Raw genomic sequence first — 12,895 nt, forward strand, 5'->3', positions numbered from 1 at the left:
GTGAATCTCAAGGGAAAAAATGGACTTCATTTAATAATAAAGTATCAAATGCTAGCTTATCAACTGTAATAAATGTACCATACTAATGCAAGATGTTAAAATCAGAAGAAACTGCTGATGGGAACTGAAAGGAGATATAAGAATGCTGTGTACTTTCTGCTCAATTTTTATGTAAATCTAAAATTTTTCTAAAAATTAAAATCTATTATCTTAAAAAGTTACAGTAATGTACAGTAATTTGTGCATTGTTTCTAACAGTCAAATCTGGCAATAAATTTAAGTGCCTATTACTTAGAGATTGATTAAATACAATGAACTCATTTTTAAAAAGAGAAGAAAAAAGGTCAAGGTTGTTTCCCATTTTGATAACTTACTATAAAGCTACAGTGATCAAGACAGTGTGGTACTGGCATCAGGACAATCATATAGACCAGTACAGAGTCCAGAAATAAACCCATATGTGTATACTCTGATAATTTTTCCAAAAGGGTCAAGATAAAATAAAGAACAGTCTTTTCAACACACCGAACAACCAGATAGCCACATGCAAAAGAATCAGACCTTCACCTCACACAAATATAAATATTAACTCAAAGTAAATCACAGACCTAAATGTAAGAGCTAAAACTACAAAAATATTAGAGGAAACATAGGGATAAATCTTTGTAAGATGAATTTTGGAAATGGATTCTTTAATACAAAACTAAAAGCAGAAGGAACCAAAGAAAATACAAATTGGACTTGATCAAAATCCTAAAACTCTTATGCTTCAAAGAATACTATCAAGAAGGCAAGGAATCACACCAAATGGGAGAAAATGTTTGCAAATCATGTATCTGATCAAGGACTTATATTCACAATATACAGATGATCCTCTGGGGTCAACTTACAATTTTTGACTTTATGAAGGTGTGAGGAAATATGCACTTGATAGAAACTATACTTTTAGTTTGCTTTGCAATCTTTTCCCAGAATATCAATATGCAGTGCAATAGCCTCTCATGATACTGGGAAGTGGCAAGGAGCCATAGTTTCACCTTATCACAAGGGCAAACAATTGATACAATACAATGTACTCTGTTGCTAAGATGTTTGGTAGGTGAGGTATATTAAATGTATTTTCTTTTTTTTTTCCCCTTCCCCCCACCCCTCCCACCCTGCTTTTCCCTCTATACAGTCCTTCCTTCCTCCATTCTTGCCCCCCTCCCTAACCCTAACCCTTCCCTACCCCCATTATGTGTCATCATCCACTTATTAGTGATATCATTCATTCTTTGGTTTTTTGAGATTGGCTTATCTCACTCAGCATGATATTCTCCAATTTCATCCATTTGCCTGCAAATGCCATAATTTTATCATTCTTTATGGCTGAGTAATATTCCATTATATATATATATATATATACCACAGTTTCTTTATCCATTCATCAATTGAAGGACATCTAGGTTGGTTCCACAGTCTGGCTATTGTGAATTGAGCAGCTATGAACATTGATGTGGCTGTATCTCTGTAGTATGCTGATTTTAAGTTCTTTGGGTATAGGCCAAGGAGTGGGATAGCTGGTCAAATGGTGGTTCCATTCCAAGTTTTCTAAGGAATCTCCACACTGCTTTCCAGAGTGGCTGCACTAATTTGCAGCCCCATCAGCAATGTATGAGTGTACCTTTTTCCCCACATCCTCGCCAACACCTGTTGTTGCTCGTATTCTTGATAATCGCCATTCTAATTGGGGTGAGATGGAATCTTAGGGTAGTTTTGATCTGCATTTCTCTTATTACTAGAGATGCTGAACATTTTTCCATATGTTTGTTGATTGCTTGCAAATCTTCTGTGAAGTGTCTACTCATTTCCTTAGCCCATTTGTCGATTGGATTGTTTGTATTCTTGGTGTAGAGTTTTTTGAGTTCTTTATAGATTCTGGAGATTAGTGCTCTATCTGAAGTATGATTGGCAAAGATTTTCTTCCACTCTGTAGGCTCTTGCTTCGTATTGCTGATAGTTTCCTTTGCTGAGAGAAAGCTTTTTAGTTTGAATCTATCCCAGTTATTGATTCTTGCTTTTATTTCTTGTGCTATGGGAGTCCTGTTAAGGAAGTCTGGTCCTAAGCCAACATGTTGAAGATCTGGACCTACTTTTTCTTCTATAATCTGCAGGGTCTCTGGTCTGATTCCGAGGTCCTTAATCCATTTTGAGTTTAGTTTCGTGCATGGTGAGAGATATGGGTTTAGTTTCATTCTGTTGCATATGGATTTCCAGTTCTCCCAGCACCATTTGTTGAAGAGGCTATCTTTTCTCCATTGCATATTTTTGGCCCCTTTTGTATTTTCAATGTATAGTTTATCAAGATGTAGCTGTAGGGCTGGGATTGTAGCTCAGTGATACAGTGCTTGCCTATCATGTATGAGGCGCTGGGTTTGATTCTCAGAACTATATATAAAAAATAAGGTAAAATAGAGGTCCATTGACAACTAAACAATACTTTTAAAAAGATGTAGCCATATCATAAATTGAGGGACATCTGTATAGAGAACGCTTACAACTTAAATAACAAGACAACCCAATGAAATATGAGTCAAGGATTTGCTGGTAAGGAGATGGAACTGGAGAGTATCATTCTAAATGAAATAAGTCAGACCCTAAAAGTCAAAGGTCAATTTTTTTTTTGATATGCAGAAATTAGTCCCAAAAAAAGTGGGAGAATTCCATCAAAAGAGAAGAAAGATCAGTGAACTAGATGAAGGGGCTTGAGGGGTTAGGGAGGAGGGGCAGGATAAGGGAAGAATGGTGGAATGAATCTAACCTAACTTTCCTATGTACATACATGAATATGTCACAGTGAATCTCACCATTATGTACATCCACAAGACACTAATTGAAAAAAAAAAATATGAGCAGAAAGCTTAGTAGAGTAGAAGGAAGGGATGTTATGTATAACTAAAAAGAATCAATTAAAAAATGTATATAAAGATATATATGTGTGTATATACATATACACATATATACATACACATACATATACATATATACACACACATCAAGGATTTGAACAGCTACTCTCCAGAGAAAACACAGAATGGCCAATAAGCATAAGAAAAGATCTTTGAGATCATTAGCATCAGAAAATACAAATAGAAACCCCAATGAGCTACCACTAAGATGACTACAATCAAAAAATCAGATAATAACAAATCTTAGTAAGGAGGTAGAAAAATCAGAATCCTCATGCACTATTTGTGGGAGTCTATAATTTTATAAATATTATAATTTTAATAAAATTATTTTAATACATTTTATGATTTTATATTATAATTTCAATAATTTTAAATTATTATAATTTTATAATTGTGAAGCCACTTTGTAAAACTGTCTGGCAATTCCACAAAGGGTTAAATAAAGAGTTACCACATGACTAAACAATTTCCCCCCTAGGTATCTACCCAAGCAAGAGAAACAAAAACTGTATATCCACATACCAACTTCTACAGCAAGTAATGCTGGTGGTATTATTCACAATAACCCAAAAGTAGAAACCACCCAAACATTCACTATTATTCATCATTTTTGAACTGATGAGTTCAAAAATAAAATGTAGTCTTATCCATACAATAAAATATGACTCAACCATAAAAAGGAATGAAGGAACATGAACCTTGAACACATGGTAAGTGAAAGAAGCCAGTTACAGAAAGGACAAATATATGACCCCATTAATGTGAAATTTCTATAATAGACAAATTGAGAAAGACATAAAGCAGATGGGTGGTTGTTTCAAACTGGGTAAATGGGTAGATAGAGAGGTGATAGCTAAAGTTATGAGGATTCTTTCTGAAAATATTCTAATATTGACTATGAAATGGGTAGATAGAGAGATGATAGCTAAAGGATATGGGGATTCTTTCTGAAAATGTTCTAATATCGACTACATTGACATTCATGCACAGCTGTAAATATACTAAAAATACTGAATCAGATATTTTTAATAGATGGCTGTACAATATGTAAATAACATCTCACTAAAAAAGGAAGATACCTGCACATATGTGGGTCACCTTACCATGACAAAAATAAGCCTGTAAAACACTGGAAAAATGTTATTTTCAATAAGGGTGCTGATTCAATTAGATATCCATGTAAGGAAAAGAGTGGATTTTTTTCTTCTACTTCATATCTTACCCAAAAAACAATTCCAGATAGACTGAACTTCTAAACATAAGAGGTAAAACAATAAAGCCTCTATAAAATAAAATAGAAAGGTAGCTACATGACCTTGAGTAGGCAAAAACAACTTAACCAAGACATAGGACATACAGGGAAAGATTAATAAATTGAGCCACATTAAAATTTAGAGCTTTGGGCTGAAGTTGTAGCTCAATGGCAGAGTGTTTGCCTAGCACACGTAAGGCACTAAATCAATCCTTAGCACCACATAAAAATAAATAAAGGTATTGTGTCCATCTCGAACTAATTTTTTTTTTGATCTGGAGCTTCTTTTCATCCAAATGCCATACAAGAGTAGCATAGGACAGAGTGTGACAAAATAGTTGTAATGAATATAAGAAAAAATAACCCATACTCTGAATACAGAATTTCCATAAATATACAAAAATATATAAAGAATGGGTACTTCTCAAGGAAAAGATGTCCAAATAAAAAGGAATTCAACGAAACTATTCAGCATGAAAACATAAATTAAAACCATAGAATACATAAGATTTAAAGAATGACAAAACAAAAGTTAATGAGGATTTGAAATAACAGGCATTAAAGAGTATAAAGTGGAATAAAAACTTACTTCAAGAGTTCATAATTCTTCTCATTCAGCCTCACAGCATTCTCTCTCCAAAATTTCTCAGATTTGTGTACAGGACTCCATTCCAACCTTCCAGATTTAAGTTCTGAACTATATTCATCAAATGAGCTATAAAATTTTTTAAATGAATATAGTATATAAGAAGAATTTGAGTTATTCTAAAGTTAAGCATAATCAAATATCTTCACTGGTGATTTAATTATGAAGACTTACAATAGATAGTAACAAACTATCACTAAATAAAGTTTAAATAGATTAGATAACCTTTAATAAATCATGTGAAATTTTATTCAAAATACTAAGGTCAAAATTTTATTCAAAGTACTCGCTCCTGAAAATTTGAATACTGCATGAACTATTTAAATGAGCACTTGTTTTCAAACTCCTTACCCCAACAAGTACATGAGTATGTATCAGAAAAACAATGGTAAATCTATCACAATTTCTACTGTGACACTTGAAATACTGTTGTTTGCCAGATTACTAGGCACAATAACATGAACATACATAAAGGCAGAGTACTTTAACATAAAATACAATATCATGCCCTAATACCATTAGACTATATCACAAACTATGATTATACATCATAAAAATAAAATCACAAATATTTCTACAATGTTTTACAATGTGACTACCAATAATATAGAGGTAATTTATTAATTGAAATAATCCATCATACATTAATTGAAAACATCTATACATTACAACAAACTGAAATGTATTTTAATTCAAAAACTCACTAGGTACCTATACAGTAACTTGGTTATACAAAACTTAATAATATGATATTCTTTAATGTGGTCAGCTAGTAGACAATGTCAGAGCATGCTTAGATTTTCTTTCAAGTAAAAAAAGAGATGTAGCCATTAAATGTTGACTAGTAATTCAGTATAAGCATGATGAGTAGGTGATTGCGGTGTCCTGTTCAAAAAAGTAGTTACTTAGTTTATTGTAGGGCCACTTGGTATAAAAAGTAAACTAGGCCAGGCACAGTGACACACACCTGTAATCCCAGCAACTCTGGAGGCTGAGGCAGGAGAATCACGAGTTCAAAGTCAGTCTCAGCAAAAACAAGGTGCTAAGAAACTCAGTGAGACCCTGTCTCTAAATAAAATACAAAATAGGACTGGGGATGTGGCTCAGTGGTCAAGTGACCCTGAGTTCAATCCCCAGTACCCTCTCCACCAAAAAAATTAAACTAGTATTTTTTAATATTCATATCTTATACCTTATAACAACAAAAATAGAGATATGCCAACTGTACACATCACCCTCATTCACTGTATGTAAATATGATAGGAGGAATCTCCCCAAAGGAGAAGAAATAACACACAGTTCTAACCAACTGTTGCCATATAAAAATGATATCTCAAGAGAAGACAACATATCTTAGGGAATGCTCTTGATTTTCATTCTTTGCAATCAATTCATATTTTCTGAAAAAACTATGTAACTCAGCATGTGCACTGTAATACCAACCCATCAGGAGGCTGAGGCAGAAGGATCCCTTGAGCCCAGGAGTTCACAACCAGCCTGGGCAACACAGCAAAACCTCCCACCCTCTGCCAAAAACAAAATAAAACAAAAAGCTATGCAAGTGCAAGTCAAACAAAGCCCAACAGATTCAGTACATAAGAAATTTTTAAAGTAATAATACTAACACACCTAAGGTCCTGGACACTTTCACCAAGTTTTTCCAAAAGAAATTTGATGTCTTCACTGATATCTTCATCATCATACTTCTGCTGTTCCAAGTTCTCCAACTGTTTCAGAACTTTGCACTGAATCATAGCCAAAGCATATTCTTGACGAGTTTCTCTTTCAGTTGACTTTTCTAAAAAGTTCTGGATTAGACAAAGAGATAATTTTAAAACTTTATAATTTGTTATGTGATGTTCCCAGACTTCTTATTTCCTTTTATTCCCTCTCTCCTTCTCCTGTTCTCAGATTTAACTATCACTTTTAAGTGAATGACTTCATCTTGGATTTCTTTCCTGAGTGCCTGTCCCTTATAAGAATTCTATCTTTGATTACTTACATACATTTACGGTTTCAATCTGAAATGTCTCTCAAACACCCAGGTGTAAAGGCTTAGTCCCCAGCGCATGGTGTTACCAGGAGGCAGTGAGAACTTTAAAAGCCAGAGCCTAATGGAGGAAGTTATGTCCCTGGAGGAATACCTTTGAAGGGGATATTGAGACCTTGACCCCTTCTCTCTCCCTTTGCTTTCTGGCCACCATGAGGTGAGTAGCTTCCTTTACCCCATGGTCCCCACTATAATGTGCCCCTCTGCTGCAGGCCCAAAGGCAATGGGGCCAAGAAACCACAAAACTGAAACTTCTGAAACCATGAGCCATAATAAACCTTTCCTCTGTATGGGTGGATTATCTCAGGTATTGTGTCACCATGATAAAAGGTGACTAACACACATACTTACTGGCTTACTAAAACCTTTATTGACCCAGACAAACTTCACAACACTGAACACTAAAAGCAAAATCCATCACAATCATTTCTCATGGCTCTGCTCCAGAGCACACTACAGTGAATTCCATTTGTTGTCCAGTTAGAACACTACGGATACTAAGAAAAAGAGTACTCCTCTAATTATTTCTCTAGTTAACAGTCAGTTACATATTCCCCCCTTAGCAATCTATGCACAAAGAACAGTAGTTTTAAAATTCTCTTGCTTGAAAATTTTTATGACATTCAGACAAGTTCCCTTTCTTCTGAGCTTTTCTATTTTTAAGAGTACTTATGAAGATAGCAAAGGAATCAACAAATTAATAAAGACACTGTTCATTGAATTAACCTAGGAACAAAAACAAACAAGGAATTTTAACTAAGCTTATAAAAAAGACCTATGAAATCCCCCCAAAAAATTCATATAACAATTAATACATAAAGTATACTGAAATTTCTTTTTGCAAGCAAGTTATAATAACCCTAACAGTTATGCTAAATACAGAAAGAGACTGAGCTTAGCATGTGGAAATCAGTGAGATCAATGTCCACTGTTCTTTCCCTTTACGTTCCCTCAGATTTTAAGTGCCTTGAGAGTAATGTCTCATTCTTCTTTATATCACTTGTGCTTGACTCAGAATCTGGCTCAGAATTGATATTAAAAAAAAATGTGAACCTAATACTGCTTCTTAGTGCTTATATCTATAATATCACAAATTACCTGCAATCTTCTTTTATTATAAATATATGAATATAGTAGCAATAGCATAATTCAATCTGATTTCAGAATTACTTCAAAACTAAAATATGAACTTTCACTCAGGTAGGACGAAGAACCTAGTTGATAAATCCCTCTCTTGTGAGAAACAACTATAAAACCTAGACACAATAAGAAAGCAACTACAAAAAGGAAAAGCAAACAGAGGCAGACAGACTCTGCAGTTCACACTCCCTTGGAGTCAGGAATCAATACAAGTACCTGTCACTGAAATTTTCATTTTAAGACCAAGTACAATCTGTGCATTGGGCACAATGGCAGTCAGAGAACCTGCAGTAAAGCCAAAAAATAGTCTTTCTAGCCTAGACAGAAAGTGAAGCTAGACAACCATACATGCTGACAAGAGGAGAGGAATTCCAGAAGATTGAGAGCTAGAAAGGAGATTCAAATTTCACCTAATCACATCTGACCAACCCCTTAAACACACATGCACAGGACAGACTCAAAGCAGCTCGGCTAAAGACAGAATGTCTGCAACCAGAGCTGCCACCCAAGGAACAAAGTCTCTGTTCAAAATTGGTCAAGAAAACCATCCACCAAAACAAAGAAAGCAAATTTCAGTTGAGAAAAACAGCAGAGTGTAAAATTTCCACAACATAGCATTTCAGGTTACAATCTAAAATTATTTGACACACAAACAAATCATAACGAAATGGAATACAGTCTCAGAAGAATCAATTGAGTCCAGTTCCAGGATGCATCAGATGTTAGAACTAACAGGATTTCAAGGCAACTATAATAACAATCCTCAATTAAATAAAATACAGTTTTCAAGGACAAAAATCTCAGAAGAAAAATAGAAATTATTTTAAAGTATCAAATGGAAATTTTTGATGTGAGATCTTCAATTTCTGAAATTAAAAATTAGTTGATGCCAAAGTCAGGTGGGAGCTGTGGCAGCTGCCGCCGCTACTGCCACTGCCATAGTTTGTCACCAGAAGGAAGACAGCAGATCTGGAGGAACAGTTGTCTGATGAGGAGAAGGTACGTATATCAGCAAAATTCATCATTCATGCCCCTCCTGGAGAGTTTAATGAGGTTTTTAATGATGTTTGATTACTGCTTAACAATGATAATGTTCTCAGGGAAGGAGCAGCCCATGCATTTGCACAGTATAACTTGGACCAGTTTACTCCAGTAAAAATTGAAGGTTATGAAGATCAGGTATTGATAACAGAAGATGATGACTTGGGAAATAGAAACTTTTTGAATCCAAAAAACTGAATCTGTTTCAAATTTGATCACCTAAGAAAGGAAGCAACTGATCCAAGACCTTACAAAGCAGAAAATGCAATTGAATCATGGAGAACTTCAGTAGAAACTGCTCTTCGAGCTTACGTAAAAGAACATTACCCAAACGGAGTCTGCACTGTGTATGGTAAAAAAAAAAAAAAAAAAAAAAAAGATGGACAGCAAACCATTATTGCATGCATAGAAAGCTATCAGTTCCAAGCAAAAAACTTTTGGAATGCTCATTGGAGGTCAGAGTGGAAGTTTACAATCACTCCTTCAACCACACAAGTGGTTGGCATCTTGAAAATTCAGATTCATTATTATGAAGATGGTAACGTTCAGCTAGGAGGTCATAAAGATATACAAGATTATCTAACAGTGTCTAGTGGGGTGCAGACAGCAAAAGAATTTATAAAGATTGTAGAAGCTGCAGAAAATGAATACCAGACTGCCAACAGTGAGAATTATCAGACAATGTCAGACACTACTTTCAAAGCCTTACGTCGACAGTTGCCAGTTACACGAACTAAGATTGATTGGAACAAGATTCTTAGCTACAAGATTGGCAAAGAGATGCAGAATGCATAAGATGAACATTGCAGACCGGATCATTTTAGTGTCTTTGCGTTTAAAAAAAATTGTTGCAAAAGTATTCAGAACTATCAAGCTGCCCAGTCATCATAGGCTATTGCCATTTAAAATCACTGTAATTAATTAGTTTGGTTAGAGCACAAAGCTTAGCTATCAACCATTGTTTTTCATTTCTTTTGTTCAAAGAGGGCTGAAAATGAGTTTAGTTTAAATGTCTTTTACTTTGTGTTATTCTTTCCTTTCTTACAATGAAAAGATGATTCCTCTTATGGTTAAAAAGTTTTTGAAAGCATTTCAAAATATTTTACTTACTGTAACCCTAATATTGTCTTTTGGCTTATGAAATGGATAGCCTTTGATATTAGCCCACTTCTTTTTAATGGGGTCAATAACAGACATTCTGTTTAAGGTGGTTGATAGACTGAGCCATATATTCTGGTAAAGAAATTGTCTACCTTTTCCCCTTCACCTCTTCCACTTTTGTAAGTTTGAGATTAGAGGGAAAGCATTTTCTGCATTAATTGTATTAAACCTTTCAGTAAGGTTATTTAGTTAGTTAAACTTTTTTTAAACAAGGCCAAGGTCTATTGCTATTTTAAGATTCTGAAATTAAATGAGAATACTTACTTCACAAATGCATCTAATGCTTTTTTCTTGTGACAGTTACACAAAGTAGCTTGAATTCCGTATGACCCTGAGTTATTTTTATCATAAAGCCACAAATGTATTATAACAAGGCAAATTGTAATATATATAATCCTGAACTCATGACTACGTCTCAGTTTTTTTTTTTCCCGTGGATTGAAAACTACTGAAATTCAGTGTGACATTAAATTCAAATTTTCCTATTTGAGTAGAAAATCACCAGTAAGTCCTACACTATTTTGAATATTTTCTGTGGATATTGTAATTCTCAACTGGTTGTAACTTAGAGAAACTGGGAGTACATATGGTGCACAGTCTTAAGTTTTTCCATCTTTCTATGCATCATGAGCATGTTTTCAATATTTAAAACAATAGATTTACTGATACTACAGGAATTTCAAGCCTGTGGTGAATGTTAGTATTTACTATAAGGAGATGGGTGGATTTATGGGTTCACTGAGTAGCATTTTGATGCTTATACTGGAGTGGAATCCATTTCTTACATACTGCCACAGACATCTGGGCCTAGAAATTAAAAAAAAAAAAAGCACTCTTATTATGTATAATAAAATATTTCATTAGATTGAAAAAAATTAGTTGATGGACTTAAGAATCAAATGAAAATGAAATAGGAAAGAATAAGTGAACTAGAAAACAGATGATCAAATTATTCAAGGAGAAGAGAGAGAAAATATTTTTAAGAAATAAATAGAGGCTCAAAAACCCATTAGTTATATGAAATGCTCCAATATATGTGCAACTAGAATACCAAAAGGAGAGGACAGGGAATGGGGCTAAAATTTTACTTGAAGAAATATAGCTGACAATTTCCCACATGATGTGAGAGAAATTTTCAGATATTCAATGGACACCAAGCTCAAGCAGATGCACATCACTTGTCAAAATGAGAAAAGTTTGTTTGAAGGATATTTTTGTTGATTATAATATTGAATATAGAATTCTATGTTTACATTTCAGAGATAAAAAGACAAAACTGAAGGACAGGCACCAAAGCAACCCCAGTAAATACTTAAAGACTATAAGGGTTGGCAATGCTTTCATCTACTAAAATAGAAAACATTCATTCTTTTGGTCAGTCTAATTTGGAACTGTTATCTAAAGTCAGAAAACTAGTCATATAAAGAATTCAAGGGCTGGGGTTGTGGCTCAGTGGTAAATGCGTTTGCCTAGCACGGGTAAGGCACTAGGTTCAATCCTCAACAATACATAAAAATAAATAAATAAAATAAAGGGATTGTATTAATCTACAACTAAAAAATATTAAAATGTATATATATATATATATATACATATAAATTTTAAAAAGAATTCAATTAACCCAATAGAAGGTGAACTTTGAAAAAAGAAAGCAAAAAGCAAAGGAGCAAACAGAAAACAGTAAAATGGCAGATCCAACCTAATCACTTTAAATACCAGTGAAGTGAACACTCAGGTTAACAGGCAGAGATTATTAAAACATATAAAAATTCAAGAACCAAGTATATATTGTCTAAAAGAGACAAACTTTATAAAAATCACAGGGTGAAACTAAAAAGATGTAAAAAGACATACCATTCAAACCATAAGAATAAGAGAGCTGGCTTTTCATATAATTTCAAATAAACTACATATTTGAGAAGAGAGCATTATCAGTGATAAAGGAGGAGGACCTTTCACAATGACACAAGGGGCCATTCATTAGAGAAATGCAACATGCATAAATGTAATAACAGAGCTTCGAACTAATAGAATTAAAAGGAGAATAAACAAATCTACAATAATACCTAGAGATGTGAACAGCACTCTAAACAACTGATAGAATCACTAAACAAAGAAAATCAGTACACAGAAAATCTGAATAATAACTATCAACCACCCTGACCTAATTGACATTTATAAAACACTATTCCCACCTGCAAAATACAAATTCTTTTCAAGTGCACATGGTACATTATGAGTCATAAAACAACTCTCAACCTTCCAAGTGTTAAAATCTTACAGAATAGTTCTGTAGCTAAATGGAATTCAATTAAAGACCTGTAAATGTCTACTTTCTATTTGGAAATATAATCATTTGCTTCTACAATATCCACAGGTCAAAGAAGAAATCATCAATGACATTAACATTTGAACAAGCCTGTGTCCTTTACTAAACTGTGAAATCCTAGTCCACATGATCCGACTAGATAACATAGATCATGTTTAATTCTTCCCTTAACCCCAGTTCCTATTACGACTATTCCTAAGAACTATTCTCTCCCAAGACATTATTTCCTTCTATAAATTCTTTTGAGATCTTAAACTGTGCAGAACCCTAATCTAATAACCTCTTCCTTTATGAAACTCTTTCCTTCCTTATTTCCTTTTGTGAG

General features: G+C 34.0%; 1 protein-coding gene and 1 pseudogene across 4 annotated transcripts in view; one reads left to right on the forward strand and one right to left on the reverse strand.

The window, feature by feature from the left end:
- The window catches only part of ATP6V1H (ATPase H+ transporting V1 subunit H), a 117,441-nt gene that overhangs the window by 47,604 nt on the left and 56,942 nt on the right, over nt 1-12,895 (reverse strand). For all 3 annotated transcript variants that reach the window (XM_079136751.1, XM_079136749.1, XM_079136750.1), the window contains 2 exons: nt 6,479-6,657; nt 4,793-4,918 (listed from right to left, as the gene is read on the reverse strand). In XM_079136751.1, the coding sequence (XP_078992877.1) occupies nt 4,793-4,918; nt 6,479-6,657 (305 nt within the window). The remainder of the gene's footprint in view (nt 1-4,792; nt 4,919-6,478; nt 6,658-12,895) is intronic.
- Nucleotides 7,123-10,646, forward strand: LOC306654416 (F-actin-capping protein subunit alpha-2-like; annotated as a pseudogene). Its single transcript has 2 exons — nt 7,123-7,206; nt 8,982-10,646. The product of its transcript is annotated as an F-actin-capping protein subunit alpha-2-like (transcript).

This window comes from Sciurus vulgaris (assembly GCF_902686455.1).
Source record: "Sciurus vulgaris genome assembly, chromosome: 1".
Classification (NCBI taxonomy): domain Eukaryota; kingdom Metazoa; phylum Chordata; class Mammalia; order Rodentia; family Sciuridae; genus Sciurus; species Sciurus vulgaris.